Source organism: Aulostomus chinensis, chromosome 13 (genome assembly GCF_037954235.1).
Source record: "Aulostomus chinensis isolate RoL2024-O1b breed Wild chromosome 13, RoL_Achi_v1.0, whole genome shotgun sequence".
Taxonomy (NCBI): domain Eukaryota; kingdom Metazoa; phylum Chordata; class Actinopteri; order Syngnathiformes; family Aulostomidae; genus Aulostomus; species Aulostomus chinensis.
The window spans coordinates 13,788,550-13,807,580 of NC_141332.1; the positions used below are offsets into that span (position 1 = coordinate 13,788,550).

The 19,031-nt window shown below is 44.9% G+C and overlaps 3 protein-coding genes across 3 annotated transcripts; 2 read left to right on the forward strand and 1 right to left on the reverse strand.

Annotated features, from left to right (window-relative positions):
• Nucleotides 1–43: 43 nt before the first annotated feature.
• Nucleotides 44–2,881, forward strand: LOC147250977 (uncharacterized). Its single transcript, XM_086221458.1, has 7 exons — nt 44–87; nt 284–433; nt 535–645; nt 1,109–1,165; nt 1,266–1,406; nt 1,486–1,599; nt 2,190–2,881. Exons 2-7 carry the CDS (start codon nt 302–304, stop codon nt 2,244–2,246), a joined length of 612 nt encoding a protein of 203 aa, XP_086077584.1. The 5' UTR covers nt 44–87; nt 284–301; the 3' UTR covers nt 2,247–2,881.
• Nucleotides 2,882–3,690: 809 nt separating this feature from the next.
• Nucleotides 3,691–6,328, reverse strand: aldob (aldolase b, fructose-bisphosphate). The gene is made up of 9 exons (XM_086221459.1): nt 6,169–6,328; nt 5,515–5,627; nt 5,223–5,434; nt 5,082–5,136; nt 4,837–4,997; nt 4,670–4,753; nt 4,407–4,581; nt 4,136–4,335; nt 3,691–3,940 (listed from the first exon to the last, which is right to left on the reverse strand). The coding sequence occupies exons 2-9, from the start codon at nt 5,624–5,626 to the stop codon at nt 3,845–3,847; spliced, it is 1,095 nt and encodes a 364-aa protein (XP_086077585.1). The 5' UTR covers nt 5,627; nt 6,169–6,328; the 3' UTR covers nt 3,691–3,844.
• Nucleotides 6,329–9,941: 3,613 nt separating this feature from the next.
• rnf20 (ring finger protein 20, E3 ubiquitin protein ligase) lies at nt 9,942–18,943 on the forward strand. Its single transcript, XM_086221460.1, has 22 exons — nt 9,942–10,072; nt 10,415–10,595; nt 10,679–10,747; nt 10,839–10,937; nt 11,030–11,177; nt 11,293–11,472; nt 11,558–11,673; nt 12,390–12,536; nt 12,615–12,689; nt 12,776–12,895; nt 13,474–13,653; nt 13,730–13,865; nt 13,958–14,079; nt 14,168–14,321; nt 14,402–14,708; nt 15,360–15,477; nt 15,624–15,773; nt 15,859–16,071; nt 16,337–16,462; nt 16,614–16,754; nt 17,095–17,199; nt 18,258–18,943. The coding sequence occupies exons 2-22, from the start codon at nt 10,425–10,427 to the stop codon at nt 18,432–18,434; spliced, it is 3,054 nt and encodes a 1,017-aa protein (XP_086077586.1). The 5' UTR covers nt 9,942–10,072; nt 10,415–10,424; the 3' UTR covers nt 18,435–18,943.
• The last annotated feature ends 88 nt before the right edge of the window (nt 18,944–19,031 follow it).

Consider the following 19,031-nt stretch of genomic DNA (forward strand, 5'->3'; position numbering starts at 1 on the left):
AGAAAAAAGGCTCATGTTTCCCCACTTCCTCTTCCCACCCTCAACATTCTCAGCCCATTATTATCCATACTGCTTCTCTACAACACGGTGGGTCTCTTTATTGTTTTTGTGTTATGTCCTGCATTACTTTTACGCTCTTGTTTTAGGCAAATATCTTCAGTAATTCTGCAGCACTTTAGCTGTTCTAATCTGCATAAACACGGACTGTGCTGATCAGTGTGAAGACTACATCTGGTTCCACTCTTTTTTTTTTCTCTCTCTCTCTTCCCGCAAACAACCACAGAATTTAGATTCCCTGACCATGGATGATTCTGAGTCAACAATTAGAGAGAGAACAAGAGGACATGTTGGGAATCAGGAGGCAAACAACATGCTGCTGATGAACAGTAAACCTCTGCACCGTTTTGTCCAGAAAGAGCCGAGAAGTATCGGGGTAATGCAGACACAGTTAAAGGCCGCGATCGTGTGACGATGCCGTGTCAAAAGTTCATTTTGATTTAAAAATAAAGTTGCTCTCCCTCTTCTCATGACCAGATTGCCATTGTGGTCTTAGGTTGTGCAGAGCTCCTGATGGGGTTCGTGCTGGCAACAGAAACCTTGACCACCTCCTCTGAAATATACATCCCTTTCTGGCAGGGAGCCCTGGTATGTAACAGCAGCAACAGTGACATGCTGTGACCTCCACAGCTGAAACAGTTGCAGCTGAACGTCACAAAATAGTCTGGCATTTGTCATAGAAAAAAAATCCTTAAAGATTGTTGACAGGCATACAGACGTACAATGTGAGCCAACCTCCTTAAAGGACCCACTTCATTTCAAATTTAAGAACATTTTCTGACGTGATATAAATCTTTTGATACAATGACATTTGTGGGCCAAGTAAAATGTGCGGCAACCAACGTGTGGGTCTCGATCTGGCCCTTCTGCGAGTCACAAAGTTTTCTGGCTCACACTGAAAATCAAATTTTAATTTTAGAAAACAGAGATCGGTGTCATCTTTACTAAATGTAGCCCATGCTAGCATAAAAATGACTTTTGCCAGCCAATTATCAAATTTTACTTTGGATGAGAGGGAATGGTGGAATGACTTTTGTTCTTTTGTTTGTAGTTTCTTGTTTGTGGAAACTTGTCTATCTACACAGAGATGCATCCATCCAAAAGGATGGTAGGTCTAATGGGCTTTAACTACAACTCTGAATCTTGCTTTGTTTAGCTAACACTGTGTTCAGAGAACATTTGCTCACCGTTGAATGTTTCTTTCCTAGGTGACAGTGTGTTTGGCCATGTATGTGGTGACCATCTTGGGAATCATTGTCTCTGTTTGCTTCAGGATATCCTACTTATCAAGTTTTAGTATCCTGTGGTTCTTGACCGATTCGGATGATATTTGGGCCCAAAACAGACGCGTAAGGAATGTTGAAATCTTCATGTAGCGCGTGCACATTTTCACAGGGCATCAACACCATTTTCTTCCTCTTGCATCAGGAGCAGCTCAGCGGTATCGAAGGCTTATTGCTCACATCCTCCCTGTGCGTCTCACTGCTTCTCATCTTCTTGTCCACCTTCGCACGTTTAGCTCTGAAATCCACACACACGCAGGTAAAACACTCAGACCTTCATCACAAGACTGCAGCAACAAGGGAGGGATAAAAGAGCAGAACACGACTATCGTAAAGCCTCAATTCGAACGGCACAATTCTAACCTAAACCTGTGGAAATACTCTGGACACCGAACAGAGGACACACACCGTGTACAAAGAATGAGGGGAATCTGTGTAACAACAACAGAGAAGAAACAAATATACCTTTGCATGACATTTTTGAGACAAGTGGTCACTTCAGTCAAAGCACTGTCCAAAGTTTTTTTTTCTGTTTTATTAGGTTAGAAGGTCAAATCATCCAATAACAACATAAAGTAATGATAGCATTAGAGGTTTGTTTGACGTGCCCTTTTAGTGTATCTTAACTTCGACGAAAGATGTTGTTTTTGTAGTGTAAGAATCTCCATTTGATAGGCAGCAATATTGAGTCACATCATGACACAAAAAAAATGCTACAGAATATAAATGAAATTTTAAAACCATTGTAGAAAAAGCATAGATACCCTGCATCTTGATAAATAACATCATTCACCACTTGGTGATTTATTGCCTTCCTGTCAATGTTTTTTTATTTTTTTCATTGCGCAGGTCATTGTCCAGTGCGTCCCGCCGCCATCTACTGAAACAACTACTGGAGCGAACTGAGACGAAGGATCCACAACTGCACAGTTCACCTTTACGTGTGAGATAATTGTGTGCAGTTCATGAAATATGAATGTTACACTGCCTTAAGTTTGGTAATCATCACCTCAAGTAGTAGTGGTAGAAGGTGCGGCAATGCTTTACTGAACCACGCGTATGTGCTTTCTGAAAACCATGATACAACAAATCCTGTCTGTTTATGCAACAGAAAAAAGAAAAAGTTTTACACGCACTTATTAAGGCAACTTTGCCGCCGTTTATGTACATACTGTGATTGATAGGATACTTGTTACATCGCTGACAGAGCACAATGAACTTCCAGATCGAACAACATCCAAATTCAACCCGTGTGTTGTCTGGGACTTGTTCCCCTCTGGTCACAGCAGAGCATGTCTTGTGACAACTCAAGGGACTAAACGTCCTTTAAGGTTTTCAAAGCCTCATTTTGTGATTTCATGGATAAGTTTAAATAAGTCATATGTGGCTGCGGTAAGATACATGTAGCTATCTTTTCCCACAATTGTGTTTAAAATATATTTAAACCACTTGCAAAAGTGAATCTCCTGACCAGTTTACGATGATCTTTTTCCTCAGTCTGATGCAATAAATGTCCTTGTAGTACACTCAATAAATTTAGAATTAACTCATACCCAGATTTATGAATTTTTTTTTACATGAACTGTAGTATCGTACCATATGCAAACCTCAAACCGCAGTTTACTATCGATCATTAATTTGAAACGGTAGACAGTCGTCTCAAACTGCTCTCAGAACAGCAATCGTATCATTAATAAATCAGGTCACATTCTGTCATTAAGGCCTCAGCCTGTCAGGGCTCCAAAGTACATCGTGTAATACCCGTTTAAAGTAGCGTGCCAACATTCTGGGAAATCATCTCTTTTTCCGTCCACAAACGAGATGGACAAGGTAGATCCTATTCTATGGGCTGTGCACATTATGGCGCCCTACAGAAACTGGCCAGCGGCGAGTTAGGTTTTTGCTGTTGAGGCCAGTTGGTTGCAGTGTAATTTTAACTTTAAAGAAATAAGGCGCAACCCTACTTAGCTGGGGGATATTGTCTGAGAAAGCGTATTTAATCATTTTTGACAGGCATGCTAACACTTCCTAGCCATAGCGCTGAGCTAACTAGCAGTCAGCTAGTCTCAGCACCCTCCCGCGCACATAGGAGAGTAAACAAATAGGATTTCCAAAAAGTTCGCTCACTTTTAACAGTTGATTCTCATTTTTGTAGGTCAAAATAACCCATTGACTTAGGCTTGTCATTCTTATTTAAAAAAAAAAAACATTACGGCTGCTGAGCCTTGAGTTCGATTGATACACCGACAAACTGTCCAAACTGCCTCAACCCCAAATCTTAGCACAATGATGTCATAATACTCACACACACAACATGAGCTCAGTTTGACACAAACAGCAAGGAGACATATTTGGTCACTTAATTTATTTCATGGAGACAAACAGTAGTTCCTTGTCGTCCCTCCTCAGCCTCCTCGAGGTGATGGAGGTAAAAGGAGGGACATTCAGCAGAGGCATTTCTTGAAGGCATATTTGGTCCATGTGCATGGTTTTGTTCACAGTATTTAATAGACGTAGCTGGCGGTGAAGAGAGACTGCTTGGAGACTTGGTCAGCAGAGCCGGTGGGCTTGTACTCTCCTTTGGCAGCCAGGCCATTGATCTGAGGAGAGCAACGGAGGAGAGCATTAGGGCAAAGTAACAACAGAGGGTTAATGATCAGCCATGAGAGCTGCACCACGTTAGAGAGGCTGAAGGGACAGAGATCATTTACCCGACAGAGCAAAGTTGGGCAATGAGAGATAACACACTGACTATTAAAGTTTGCTCCTCTCTGAGGTTCATCTCATAATCTTACCTTGGCCCTGGTGCTGAAGGCTTCCTGGGCTGCTGTCTTGTTGGCGACTTTGCCTTGCCAGGCTGCAAGAGCAGAGGCTTGGAGTGCACGGCCGTAAGAGAAGGTCAGCTTCCAGGGGCGATGAATGGGCACCTGATTGATGGCATTCAAATTAAGGGAGGCCTCCTCCTCGCTCTGGCCTCCAGAGAGGAAGCAGATACCTGAAAAGAAATTGTGTCACTTGGGAAACTTTGTCTGAACGCCATTTAAACTATTTTTTCCAAACACTCACCAGGCACAGCAGCCGGGACGGTGCGCCTCAGAGCAGTCACTGTAGCCATGGCAACCTCCTGAGGGGTGTACCTCTTAGAGCACGATTGTCCAGCGGTGACCATGTTGGGCTTCAGCAGGGTTCCCTCCAGGTACACATGGTGATCAGACAGAGCCTTGTACACAGCAGCCAGAACCTGAAGTCGGACAGGTTGGTTTGTCATCTATCAGGGAAGCCACTTTATTTTGAAGCGGTACTCGGCTGACGAGAGCTCGTGCACCAACCTTCTCTGTGACATACTGGCAGCGCAGCAGGTCGTGGTCGCCGTCAGGCAGAATCTCTGGCTCCACAATGGGCACCAGGCCATTCTAGTAAAGCACATGAAAAAATGAGCGATTAAATATTTGTAATTGAATTCAGCCATTTCAGTTGGGTGTATGACCACACACACCTGTTGGCAGATACTGGCGTATCTGGCCAGGACATTGGCGTTTTCTGCAATGGCGAGGGCTGATGGGCAGCTATTTGAGATCTTAAGCACACACCTCCACTTGGCAAAGTCACAGCCATCCTTCTTGTACTGGGCGCATCGCTCCGAGAGGCCGTCGAGACCTTAAGACAAGCCACAAGAACTAATTCAGGTTCATTCTGTATAAACTGTTTATGGATCATCAAGGGGCACTCTCCTCCTTTTACCTTGTGTGGTGGTCTCGCCGTCTGTTCCATTCAGAGCAGCTGTGCCTTTGTCCACCTGAAGCAGCCAAACAAATCCATCAAAAACACACAGAGAGTGCGTCAACTATGGTGGGATACAAATGCGCGGCCTCCCTTCCTCACCTTGATACCGACAACAATGTCCTTGTCCTTGATGACCTGTGGGAAGAACTTGCCGCTGTCTGACTTCTGGTAGAGCGTCTCGTGGAAGAAGATGACCCCGCCAACGCAGTTGCTGATGGAAACGTCGCAAGAGAAGAGGAGGTCACGGAAGCAGCGACGGTTCTCCTCGTTGTTCTCCACGTTGATTTTCTGGAGACGCTTTCCCATGGTGCCTTGAGGAAGAGGAGGAGGGTGTCGTGACATAATTCCAGTCACATCTCACCTGAGAGGAGTGGCCCTAACGTGAACTTACCGGTTGATTCATCCGCTGCCAGGATCCCCTTTCCCGGGGCCACGATTTTCTGAGCGATATCAGAAAGCTCCTTCTTCCTCTCAGGAGAGAGTGATGGGAACTGATGAGTCATCCTAGCAGAGAGAAACAGGTTATTTCTACGGTGACTGGAGGAAGTATGAGGAAGATGGTTTTTTTCCCCTTTTAAATACAATCCTGCCTCTCTTGCGCCCCCTCTGAAAATATTTGGCTTGCATGCTTGACCTTTGGCACTCAAGCTGAGAAGTTTTAATTTAAAGTTCAATTCAAGGGGGTTGGCTACGTGCTAACCACTAACTTTCTGCAAACCACTTAAAAACAGCATGATAGGAAGGGTCAGAGTTGCCGCAATGCATTAAATGAGCATGAACAATTGTTTCACCCCAAATATTTGATGCTGGCAGCTGCAGACACATATCACATCCATCCACGACTCTAAAAACTTTTTTTTTTTTGAAAAGGTCACTGAATTGCACGAGGACCTGTTCAGATACTTTAAACTACTTTAAGCAGCGTTTCGGGAAAGCGTGAAAAGACACGAGGAGTCCCGCATGTGTAATGTTGACACAAGCGCCGTTTGACTTCACGCCTCCTGGATATAAACAATCAAAAGTGCGCTAAAAATAAACTTCTTACTTGGGTGATATCAAACAGCGACGTCGACGGAAGTAAGGACGGCCTCTGGACCTGCAGCGTCCCGACTGTGCTTGAGCTGAGGGAGAAGGCCGATGCTCGCTTTCAAAGCTGCATTTATGCAGCGGGCGGTGTGGAGGAGGCGCTCGTGATGTGGCGGGGCGTGTGTCACCACGGTAACGCAATTGGTCCGGTCACACAGACGGGGGCGGTGTTTTGCGCGGCATCAATGCTCTTTTGTGGACTTTGAGTTCATATCAGATGTTGACACCCCCATGGGAACACAATGAGGACGAGTGACGAAATCGCAGCCTGAACGCATCACAAAGCCCCGCCCCCGTTGGTGTCAGCGATCTCTGAAGGCATCAGGCCAACACGAGTGATGAAGTCTAAAATCGAGATCTGATATGTTTTCTGACAAAAATATTAATTTACCATGTTAATATATTTGAAATGTCCCTGTCACTCACCGGAAGTTGCCGTATAAATTAATTTGCAAATATTTTAACTGCAGGTCGTGAGTTCCTACTTTGAGTGTTTGTTCATTGGAGGCTTCAAGTTGCCACCTTGAGTTTGCTGAATTTGCGTCCCAAGAATATTTCCTAAAAAATCCACATAAGTTGTTGTTCCCGAGTCCAGGGCTGCTCAAAGAGAGGCCCAGGGGCTCAATTTGGTCCCCCATATGATTACATTTGGCCCTCCAGATTTCAAAACATCCATCCATCTTCTTCCACTTACCCTGTTAAGGGTCGCAGGGGGGGGGGGGTGGGGGGCTGGAGCCTAACCCAGCAACTTTCGGTTGAGAGGTGGGGTTCACCCTGGACAGGTCACCAGTCCATCACAGGACCAACACATAGAGACAGACAACCATTCACACTCACAGTCACACCTACGGTCAATTTAGAGTATCAATCAGCCTCGTCCCCACTTGATGTCTTTGGACTGTGGGAGGAAGCTGGAGTACCAGAGAGAACCCACACAGGAACAGGGAGAACATGGAGACTCACACAGAAAGATCCTGTGATGGAGCTGGGACTTGAACCTGGAACCTTCTTGCTGTGAGGTGACAGTGCTGACCACTGCACCACCATTCTGCCCGATTTAAAAACAGATATTGATAAATAATAAATAGGTCTAAAATTAAAATAAAGAATACTTTTTTTAGATTATGGAAAACCCTGTTTGTGCTTTTACATGAGGTCAAATTAAATATGCAAGAGCCCTGATAATTGCGTCTTTTTTCTTATTTTGATGATGCAGGAAGTCATGTCGGTGTGAGTGAAAAAAGTAAGTAAGCAAGAAAAGAAAAGGTGGATTGGAAGTACAGACAACAGCCATTTTAGCATTTGCTTTTGGCCTGCAGCCCACCAGTAGTGTAAGGATAAAAGAAGAGGTGCAAAGCAAATAGGAGTGAAATCACGCATCCATGGCATTGTTCGCCCATGGCGTAAAACTAGCTTTGTAGGTCTAGCAAATACAATAATGATTCAAAAATCATAAAAGTGAATATCATTTGTGAACATTGCTGAGCAAAACTTCTAAGTATGACGAGTTCGTTTGGTGTGGAGCTTATTTTTTGGCAATGGCTGAAAACCTTGTGCAAAAATCTCATTGCTTCTCCTCTAGGGAGCCCATGGCAGCGCTGACTTCCTGGTTGGCCTCCGCAAAGAAGTCACTCTTGCAGCCACGTACGAGAGGCTTGCTGTAGTGTTACAATCACTTGTAGTGTTCATTTCATGGAGATAACTTCCTGGTGCCTCGTCTTTAGCGCTTTTCTTTTCTTTTCACTCCAAGTGAATCATGAGCCATAACCCTTGAACGTATAAACATTGGCCAAGCGAGCTTAAAATGTACCTGCCATGTTTCATATTTAATTTACTTTTTTTTTTGCTTTGAACCCCTTGCACTTGTGCATTAAATAAAATGACATAGCAGTTTGAGTAACCGTCAGAGACTGATGGTTTTGCAAGAATCACAAATTTTTGGAAGACAGCACTGCCATGGATTCCTCAAACCAAGTGAACAAATAAGCTCTCTGACGATGTGTGTGTTTAGTTTGATAACCTTTGCAAATATATCATTTGCAGCAGAAATGCAATTGTTCAAATAAATATGACTCACACCTGTGCCACTCCATTATCCAAAACCAGGCCTCTCAATAGTCTTTGCCTAATGTCTTTTAATTACTAAAACAGCTCCTGGTTGCTGTTCAGGTTTTTTTGCAGAGATGCTTGAATTCCTTTCTCTCTCCATCACGGCGGTCATTTGTCTCGTCCGGTTTCAGATTTAAGACAGAAGCTGCAGCTGCTGCTCTCCGTTTGGTTCATTTATCTGACACGTAGCGAAACCTGCTAGGTCACGCTACCTCTGTATATTCCTCATGCGTCGCACTTCATGTCAAACACGTCATGAATAGGCAGTTCTCAAGCTGACTGCTGAATTTAGGACAAAACAGGTGTCTCATGCTGTCATTCATGACATCAGAAGCTGGTGGCTTGCAAATAATTACAAACAGTTTTTACACAACCTGCACTCTTGCACTCTGTGCAATGTCCTCTTTAATACTGGGGATCAGAGTTCAGACAAGAGCCCGACAGCCTCTCTTTATGTAAGGCCTGAGAGAAATCACCAACCCTGACTTCCGCAGGGGTTTGGACTAAATTACAAAGGTGGCATTGCGACCCCCACAGGTCAAGCTGAAGCATTTTGACTTGACCGTTGGGGTCGGTGTTGACCATTATATGCATGAGACTACATGAGGGAATCTTAACCCCACTGTTTGATACGTCAGCATTTCAGCGGCGTTAACGCAAATGGCATGTTTTTTTTTCAATATACACACGCAGCAACACCATATATGCATCCAAACACGTCCACGCTATTTTAGTCTTATATACTTATTCAGATATCCTGTAGTGCTCCATTGTACCGCAGAAAAGACAACAGCATGTCTCCAACACATACAAAAGCCTAAATCTAAAAGCCTGAATGTTTATTTTTATAAAACTAAGGATTTCTGTTGTTTTTTTTAAACTCTTACAATGAGTTTCATATCTGCCATTGGACAAATAATAACTCAAAAAACATGTTGCTGCCGTCACTGACATGTAAGAATGAATAACACCCCCCTAGAATTGAGCATGTTGTGAATAATTACATTTATTTATATTTTTTTCATTGAAAAGAATCTGGAAAATTCATGAAATTAAATGAATATTTGGTGGTGATGACCAGGACTGACTTTACCCATCTGGAGTCTACAAATCTGGTCCAGATAATGGGCCATCAAGGAGGTTGGTACTTCAGGGACCAGTATATTGATAAGAGTGTTGGTGGTCGGTTTCTCTCAGCTTCACCCTTCATGCAGGTTTAGTGAAAACTTGTTGACCCTGACAGGGAGGACATTCTGGTTCTTCAGTTCCTGATCAAACAGCTCAGTTCGGCGCTCCGACAACACCTGCTCACTGGTCAGTTTCCTCCAGCAGGTCTGCGTCCTTCCTGCTGTCACTGAAACCTGCTGCATTTCCTCATATACTCAGGTTTACTGATCATCAGTCATTTCTTAATATATTTGGAAAATTTCATTCATTCACTCACTCCTTCATTCATATCTTCAGTGTCTTATTGAATACTAATGCTCAGTCACAGTATAATATATTTTAGCTCATTAAACCAACTCAGATCAGCTGTTCTGAAGAAGAAGAAGAAGAAGAAGAAGAAGAAGAAGAAGAAGAAGAAGAAGAAGAAGAAGAAAGGAGTTGCATCCCTCCGTGGTACTAGAGGGCGCTGTGTAAGCTGAGTGATGAACCGCATTAATTGTTACAGCTTCCGTTTCCGAGAGGAAAGAAGCCGCAACATCAACATCCACAGACACAGTTAATAACATAAAAGCATTCCGTTACCAGTGGTAAGACTTTTAAAAAGAGGGTAGGGTTGCTATATGACACCCCGATGTAAGTGTGCTGATGTGTCGGGTCAGGATATACTTTTCTTGACCATCGGTTTTAGCTCGTTTTAGCAATCGGCTAACGTTAGCCTCACTTTAGCTTGACGTACGCGATACTTTGAGTGATTATCGCCTGTTTTGAGGGGCCAGCCGGGACTCTAGAAATAAGGGGCTGTGTTTACCTCGACTGTTCAACACGAAACATGAACTCAAATGCCGTTATTTCCCTCAACTATTAGCTCAGCTTACAAGCCAACCACCGTGTTCACCATTCATTTTATTTGGCCGTCTGTTTTCCTCGAGGTGTCTGAGGATGTCGGGGCAGAAGCGCCCTGCAGACCCCAGCGGCCCCTCGTCCTCCGGTGCGCCCCCCGAGAAGCGGAGAGAGCGGGATGGAGAGGACGGAGGTCCCGGTGTCAGCGCAGCTGGTGGAGGGAGCACCGCGGTGGAGACGGTCATCAAACTTGGAGGGGTGTCGAACTCAGTGAGCCACCTTCATTATTCACCCCACAGCTAATATATGAACTCAGAGTTGATGTGGTTAGTTTAATCTTGCTTATGTTCCAGGAAGAACAAGACATCAAAGCTCTGCAGGCGAAGAACCGGAAGCTGGGAGAAGCTCTCGATCAAAGACAGGTGACAACTCCTCATGCACACACACAGGAATCTCTCTGTGCCCGCACTCTTGCTTCCAGAGAGGTTCAGGTCTTGGCTTGTTGCTTTCCAGGTGATAGAGGATGAGCTGCGAGAGCGAATTGAGAGACACGAGACCCGACAAGCTACCGACGATGCCAGTCTGCTGATCCTCAACAGATACTGGAACCAGGTAAACAGGCCCAACTGAGGAACAGAAGAAACAAATCCTACTTGAGCGTCCAATGTGAAGAAGGTTGAAATGTTCTTTGTCTGTGCTTCCAGCTTGATGAAAACATCAAGCTGATCATCAGGCGTTACGACCAATCAGCTAGTGAGGCGGAGAAGTCTCCTGCTGGTGAGGGAAGGAATCTGAAGCCAGAAACTCCAGAACCTGATGGAGACTCTAATCAGGAGAGGGCCAAGGACAGAGGTGAAGAGAAAAGTTGTAGATTTTACGTTAGACTCAAAATCCACTGTGAAAACCGAATTCTCACTTTGCATATTTCCTCCAACCCAAAATGTCCCCTCTTCCTGCTGCTACCCAGGCCACCAGGGAGAAACTTCCAACTCTTTCCTCGCTACTCTGGCCAGTAGCACCAGTGAAGAGATGGAGACTGAACTCCAGGAAAGAGTGGAGTCCAGCCAGAAGCAGGCGACTCGTGTTGTGGAGATCTATGAGTGTCTGAAGAACACGGTGGACCAGCTGAAGACGGACTCTGGAGCTGGTGAGCTAAAGAGACCGGGGGGTGGAAGGAGAGAGATGTGTGTCCGTTCACAGTATGGCTCATCATTGCCGTGTTCTATTTCTAGATGGCCATCTGTGGCAAGTTGCCTCCAAACTGAACACGCTACTGACCAGTGAAAACGAGAGGCTACAGCAGCTGACTGAGGACCTCAAACAGAAACACAGTCACATGACCAGCGAGGTAGGAATTTATACGCCGTCTTCAAAATAACGCTGATCTTGGGTCTGCTGCTTGGGTCTTCAAACTCCTTTTGAAGTGTGTTTATGAGTTTAGAGGCTGTGGCTGCAATAATCAGGCTATTGGCGTTATCACTGACGGTGTTTGGATGAGTTTCTGAGAGACTATTCTGTTCATTCTCCTGTTAGCATGCTACAGACCAAACTCAGACTAATGCTGGACCACATTGCTACATCCCCCTTTCTGTCTGGAAGTTGACCTGAACCCATTTCTCTGGTTTTTGAGCTTCTTCTTGCTAATGTTTCATGTTGTTTGTAACACTTGCTAGAAGCTGGACCGTGTGTCGTAAAGCGATTTGACTTTTGGATGTGTTGTAAAAACGCTGCAAAAATGCCAGTAAGACTTGTTATTCACGAGTATGCATGTCTACAACACACTTTGCTAATTCGACTATAAACAGAATGATCCATTTATTGCTTACTTAATTAGCGAGTGGAAGCCTGTTAGGAAATGCTGTTTACTTGGCCGTGTCTTTTCCATATGACTGTCTTGATCAGGTTAAGAACAGAAAGTTGGCTTTGAAGTCCATGCTACTGGTGCTAGGAGCTACAAAAACCTTTCTGTGTCGCTCATTTGGTGATTTCTTGCTACTCATCACACTATAGTGAAAACTGCTTTGTACCAGAGTTGTATCTCAGCAAAGATTCTTGTCCGTGCAGTCCCGAGCGCTGGGCCGCGCAGCCAATAAGGCGGACCAGCGTGTCAGTGAGCTGCAGGTTCTGATCGAGGAGCTTCAGTGGGACATGGAGAAGATCCGTCGCCGGGAGAATCGGCTCAATGCGCACTTGATCGAGATACTGGAGAGGGTGAGGACTTTGTCTGTGTGTTCGTTTGAGATTCTGTGTACGTGCGTGCATTATAATGCGTCCCGTCATCCTCTTCAGGTGAACAGCAAAGGCTATAAAGTGTGCGGGGAGGCCAGCAGCGTATGTGGGACCATCACTATCAACAAAAGGAAGGTAGGAATCTTTCTTCCTTCTTACACATTCACATTTTGCTATTTAATTTTTTCCTTTTAACATTTTTCATCTTTTGATCAACCAAGTTTGAGGAAATGAACAGCGAGTTGGAGGAGAACCAGGAGCTGGCAGACAATCGTCTCATTGAACTACAGAAGCTGCAGCAGGACCTGCAGAACGTCCAGCAAGAGAACAACAACATGAAGGTGCGTCAGTTTTCAGATGCAAACATCCCATTTTGAAATTCTTCATTTGTAGATTGAAGCACATAGCACATAAGGATTTTAAATCCAACATAAACTGAGGATTTCATTACTATGTATCGAAAGTAAAAACACATTAAGAAGATGTAGATCTGATCCTCTGAATTTTAGGGAGTATTAAATCTTATGTTTTGATCTAAAATATTGCTTTTGGCTTTCAAGATGATTTTGAAAAATAAAACCTAAAATGTATAGGATCAGGAAGTTACTTGTATGTAGCAATAACTTCCTTGTATCCCATTAAATATGCTTGAAGGAAATGTCTGGGGTGCAAAGTAAAAAAAAAAAAAAAAAAAGATGTGATAAATATCTGGTCTCATCAGCAATTTGTAAATAAATCAAAACAGAAACAACTAAAGTTCTGACTGTGAAACATGTCTTAAATAGGATCTAGAATAGTCTTTAAACGTTTTAGAGTCATCCCGTTGAACTCTGCATGAGCCTTGATTCAGAAAACTAGCGTCAGGGGAGGTTTCTCATGGAAACAGCCACTTGAATTGGTCCGTCTGTCTTCCTCTCAGGCGGAGTTGTTGACCCGAGCCGAGGGTGTTGTGAAAGACACTTCGGAGTATCGCTGCCTGCAGTCTCAGTTTTCTGTCCTCTACAACGAGTCTCTTATCCTCAAGGCTCAGTTAGACGAGACTCGCGCTCGTCTCAACACGACCAGGACGGCTCGCCTTCGACAGCTGGAGCACATGGAGGCAAGTGTGTGTGTTTGAGTGTCAGTCAGAAAGAGTGACAAGTCTCTTACCGGTGTTGGAATTTCTCTGTGTGCAGAATGATGAAGTGGCTCTGCAGAGGAAGGTTCGCACTGAGGTGTTTCAGCTGGAAGACACACTGGCTCAGGTCCGGAAGGAGTATGAGATGTTGCGTATTGAGTTTGAGCAGACTCTCGCCGCCAACGAGCAGGCAGGTTCGTATCGGAGGTGCATGGGACAAGTCGCATTTGACAAAACTAGTCTCCACATCCTTCCTCTCCTCCTCCATGTTGTTCCTCTCTCTCAGGCCCTATCAACAGGGAGATGCGTCATCTGATCAGCACACTACAAACTCACAACCAGCAGATGAAGGGAGAGGTGGTGAAATACAAGATGAGACTAAGAGAGACGCAAGCTGAACTCAACCAGGTAGGAAAAGGAATCGAGGCAAGATGTGAATATAGTGGAGCAGCAGCGCATCACGCTGAAGGTCATCACATGTCTGTCGCTGGTTTAGGTCCGTGCCTCAAAGGGCAACGCCATCCTCCAGTCCCAGTCCAGCACTGAGATGGATGTGAAGGATGAGACCACCTCTCCTTTGACACCAGCCATCACAGGGGACCAGGTGATCAAGCCTGAGCCAGACGACTCCTCCGCCCCCAGCAGCGCTAGTGAGTAAACCCTAATAAACTGGCTATAGGAAGTATCAGTACTGCTCCCAGTGAATACTTCCTGTTTCTTCTTTCTGCAGGTGCCTCAGTCAAAACGGAGCCTGAACCTGAAGCAACAGTAAAGGAGGAGGAGAAAGAGGAGAAGAAAGAGAAGGAGGAAAAGAAAGAGAAGGAGGTTATTAAGAAAGAGGAGAAAGACAGAGAGCGGGAGAAGGAGAGAGAGAGGCCAACCCGTGGTGGCATGAGCAGCTGCATGATAAAGGAGGAGAAGGAGAAGCCAGGCAGCAGTAATCAACCTGAGGACTCCGCCAACGAGCGTCTGTCTGTAGTCGGAGGGTCCAAGAGGAAAGAGATGGAGCAGCTGAAGATCGTCCGAGCAGAGCTCAAGTGAGTCGCGTGCAACGGTTATTACCTTCTTCCAAAAAAACCCAAATGAATATGACCAGCTTTGTGCCGCATAGCACACATAATAACACGTGAATAAGCGATAAACTATGCAAATAAAATGTAAGTAAATAAGTGGTGCATTTTAATCCATCGGTTTGAGAGGTTAGTGACGTGTACCTGAACGCACCATGAAGCCCTTTGTTTACAGCTGTTGCCAGTGTTTTTACAGTGCTATAGAGTTCTATATAGTTATAGAAGCACAATTGATCAAGATTTAAGTGGAAACAGCAGCACAGCATCTCTCAGCTGTGGATGGTGTTACGTGCCCTGCAGGGTTTGAGTGGGATGTTGCCATGCAGCCGCGTGTCCGCTCTCCCGTGGGATCAGGAGCGCAGCTCATCACGATCGCTCTAGCGGTTCTGTTTAGCTGTGATCATGACAGATATTTCACTCCGATGGTATTTTTTTAAAACATTCACCACCAGTTGGCCGATTGTTCGTGAAACCGACATTAGAATATGCGTCATATTTAATTCTTTCAAGTGAATCTGACAGACGTATGAATCCTCGCGGGAACAGGATACATGTTTGAGGCCGATGATGATGGTGGTCATTATGATTGTGATGAAGACTCTTCCCGCATCTGCGCAGGAAAGCGCAGGAGTCGCAGAGGGAGATGAAGCTGCTGTTAGACATGTATCGCTCCGCCCCCAAAGAGCAGAGGGACAAAGTCCAGCTGATGGCTGCAGAGAAGAAGGCCAAATCAGAGGTGAACATGGCTGCACAATGCGCAACCAACACTGTCAAGTGCACACAGATGTGTTTCTTTAGGAAACGGCAAAGGTTTTGAGTGACCCTCTTCATTCCAGTAGGCGATAGTAACTGTATTGTTTCTGATAACAATGCTGATTCCAGGGAGAGGAGTTACGGCAGAGGCTGAGGGAGCTCGAGGAGCGGGAAAGAAGGGAGGGCAAGAAAATGGCTGATGAAGAGGCTCTTAGAAAGATCCGGTCTGTCGAGGAGCAGATCGACATCCTCAACAAAAAGCTCTCGATAGCTAAACAGGTGTGTGTGTGATGTTGTTTATTTGACTTGTTGCTAGGCTCCCTCTTTGTTTCCTGACACCCCATCTGTGCCCCCCTCCCCACAGGAGGAGGATGCCCTGCTGAGTGAGATGGATGTGACGGGCCAAGCCTTCGAAGACATGCAGGAACAGAACATTCGCCTTATGCAGCAGCTCCGAGAAAAAGATGATGCCAACTTCAAGCTGATGAGCGAGCGGATCAAGTCCAACCAGATCCACAAGCTGCTGAAGGAGGAGAAGGAGGAGCTGGCAGATCAGCTGCTCACTTTAAAAACTCAGGTGAGCCTCCAGGAGGCGCCACAGCAATGCAGGGCTGCACAAACTTGCTTTAGGTGAAGTAGAAGTTGTAAGTGCCTGTAATTAAACAGATAAAGAATGAGAACCATCATAAACTGCAAACATTTTTTTCAAATCTTTTTTTTCGTTCCTTTCGTCTGCTCACATTCGCTTCCCAGTTTCTTATCCTTTTTTTTTTACAGTCATATTAAAGCTGTTTTATCTGTATTTTCTTCTATATTTTTTGTGAATGTTCTGGATTTGCCAGGTTGATGCCCAGCTACAGGTGGTGAGGAAGCTGGAGGAGAAGGAGCGCCTCCTGCAGGGCACCATCAGCACCGCAGAGAGAGAGTTGGCACTTCGGACACAAGCACTGGACATGAACAAACGGAAGGTTAATGGATATAGAGTGCTCCATATTCAGAAAAGATTGTATATTTCAAAAAGAAATGACATTCCTGTTAAGAATACACTAACTTGGATGTGTCCAACAGATAGTTTTTGATTTCGCTCTGTGTGTTTCTCCTCCATCCGTTGTCCTCCAGGCTCAGGACTCTGCGTTGTTGTCGGAGGAGGTGCGGACTCAGCTGGAGCAGGTTCAGCAGAGGCTCAACCTGGTCAGAGAGGAGGTGGTGGAGAACAGCATCTCCAGGGAGAAGGAGTCCTTTAATGCCCGACGAGCGCAGGTAGCACATAATTTTAAAAAAAGTCTCACACACAGTTAGTTTTTGCCTCGGCAAAGATGAAGTAATTACAGTTTACACACTATGTTGCAACAAGTAAATGAGTTTAAAAAACAAAACTCTGAAATTCTAATTTGAGATTGAAAAGAATGTGCAGTTGAACTTCAACAACTCGCTTTACTGGCTTGTGTAGATTATTTTAAGGTTGCCATAGAAAGATGTCCAATTGCGTCGATTAAACGAGCTATAAATTGATTATTATGGTGCTTAATGCTAAGCTAACCGGCTACACGTGGAAACAAGTCCTTCTTGCTCACAGCTGTCAACTGTGGATGTGTTTCAGGAGGACATCTCCAAACTTAGGAGAAAGATTGAGAAAGCCAAGAAACCCGCAGAGAAGATCAGCAATGGTGACGAAATCCTCAATGAAGAAATCAGCGAGTACAAGGTGAGTTGGCGTGTTGTGAAGAAACCCAAACTGTGAATAATCTGTGTATTTTTATTTCGTAAATACTATTCTATGTGAATGTGGACCGACAGCAATTCAGTACAGAGATACCATTTGTATCCTTGCTCATGTAACCCAACATCAATGCGATATATTCACTCACAAATATTTCATGGTTATTTCAACCTTAATTACTCGGCTGAAAACAACAGAACTTGAATTTATTGTAAAAATCCTTTTTGGCACACGGGCGGTACCTTCACAGTCCACCAGGGGGCTGCAGCCCAGCCCAGCCTTTAGGAATCAGCTCTTTAGAATGCTACTTCCAGTAGTCATCTATGCTCTTAATCATCCCTCAATCAAAACAATAACATGGGGCTTGTGGGAATTGTTGTCCATACTGATGAACAACAATTGAACCAGGTGCCACTCAGTCAGAGGTCATGAGGTACTTGTACACAGACTCAGCAGTATTGTTGAAATCTTAACACAGTCAAACCACTTGTAAATGGTAAACATATTTCCGCCTCAGAGGCCGCCTCTGCCTCTGCTCTCTAAGGTTATTATTGTTATGTTGTTGAGCGCGAATGTTGCACCATCATTGACATTTAACAACTTCGAGTAGTGGGGAAAGCTAACATGACAAGATGATCTGAGAGCTACTTGAGCTGTTTGCTGATATCATGTGAAACAGAGCGGATGTGTCCAGTTTGAGTGGAGGCTGGTCTGGAGTCAGTAACAGTTGGCGGAACCGCTGAACAAACACGGGTCATTCATGATAATAAACAGGATTTTTCTCAGTGAAAATGTTTGAGCTGCGGGTTTCGTTGACATGATACTTGCTCTCCAGTGCTAGAATTTTGCCTCCACTGTCCTATTTCTGTATCCATCTGGAAAATCAGTCAGCCTTCTTATCATGTAACGTTGAGCTCGAGGGCCTCCCTGCCGCCCCAGATATTTCTGTCCACTCATTAAGAACCATTCAGCTCAGGACAAAATGGCCTCTCAGTTTATTCAAACCTCCTCCTCCTCCCCCTCCTGTCATCTCTCCCCTCCAGGCTCGTCTAACGTGTCCGTGCTGCAACTCACGGGTGAAGGACGCAGTACTGACAAAGTGCTTCCACGTCTTCTGCTTCGAATGCGTAAAGACACGTTATGACACACGTCAGAGGAAGTGCCCCAAGTGCAACGCCGCGTTTGGAGCAAACGACTTCCACCGCATTTACATCGGCTAGATCTACAGCCCCGCAAATACGCCGGGAAGAGGAAATCAAGGAGATGGGCAGTCGTACCGACGCTGCCAGGAGCGAGCCTCCCGCCAATGTACATTCCCTCCCGCTGTGCATACGGGAGCGCATCGGTGGGAAAGTGGGCGGAGTTTACACTGAACTGAAGGCTTTAATATGTAGTTAGACTTTAGAGTGACTGAATTCCTCCACCAGTGTGTTCAGACACCGGCGCAAAGACTGAAGACAATTGAGATTCTGTGACTTTGAATCACATACTGAGTTTTGTGGTGTGTGTGTGTGTGTGAGAGAGAGAGAGAGAGAGAGCGAGAGAGAGAAAACGCAAACCAGTACAAACAGCAAAGATTAGTACAGTCACAAAACAGCATTCCTCTCATTGTAGTGTGTGCGTCTGCGTGTGTGTACAGTCTGTATGTGTTTTTTTATTTGACAACTGCCTCTTTCTGCTCTGAACTGTACTGAGATCTCCTCTGCTAGTTATTAAACTGACAACCAAACTTGTGCCTGTCATAACTTTACTGTTCCCTCTATATAAAACCACAAGTCCCAGTGTGCAAATCTCTGTTTATCCCTGTGCTGAGTGGT

Coding starts and splice junctions, on each gene's coding strand:
- rnf20 (XM_086221460.1), top strand. CDS start 10,425: ATGTCGGGGCAGAAGCGCCCTGCAGACCCCAGCGGCCCCTCGTCCTCC. Junction 11,473..11,557: donor GAAGACGGACTCTGGAGCTG/GTGAGCTAAAGA, acceptor TTCTATTTCTAG/ATGGCCATCTGTGGCAAGTT. Junction 14,322..14,401: donor CTCCGCCCCCAGCAGCGCTA/GTGAGTAAACCC, acceptor TTCTTTCTGCAG/GTGCCTCAGTCAAAACGGAG.
- aldob (XM_086221459.1), bottom strand. CDS start 5,626: ATGACTCATCAGTTCCCATCACTCTCTCCTGAGAGGAAGAAGGAGCTT. Junction 4,754..4,836: donor ACGCCAGTATCTGCCAACAG/GTGTGTGTGGTC, acceptor GTGCTTTACTAG/AATGGCCTGGTGCCCATTGT. Junction 3,941..4,135: donor CCTTCAGCACCAGGGCCAAG/GTAAGATTATGA, acceptor TGCTCTCCTCAG/ATCAATGGCCTGGCTGCCAA.
- LOC147250977 (XM_086221458.1), top strand. CDS start 302: ATGGATGATTCTGAGTCAACAATTAGAGAGAGAACAAGAGGACATGTT. Junction 646..1,108: donor CTTTCTGGCAGGGAGCCCTG/GTATGTAACAGC, acceptor TTTTGTTTGTAG/TTTCTTGTTTGTGGAAACTT. Junction 1,407..1,485: donor TTTGGGCCCAAAACAGACGC/GTAAGGAATGTT, acceptor CTCTTGCATCAG/GAGCAGCTCAGCGGTATCGA.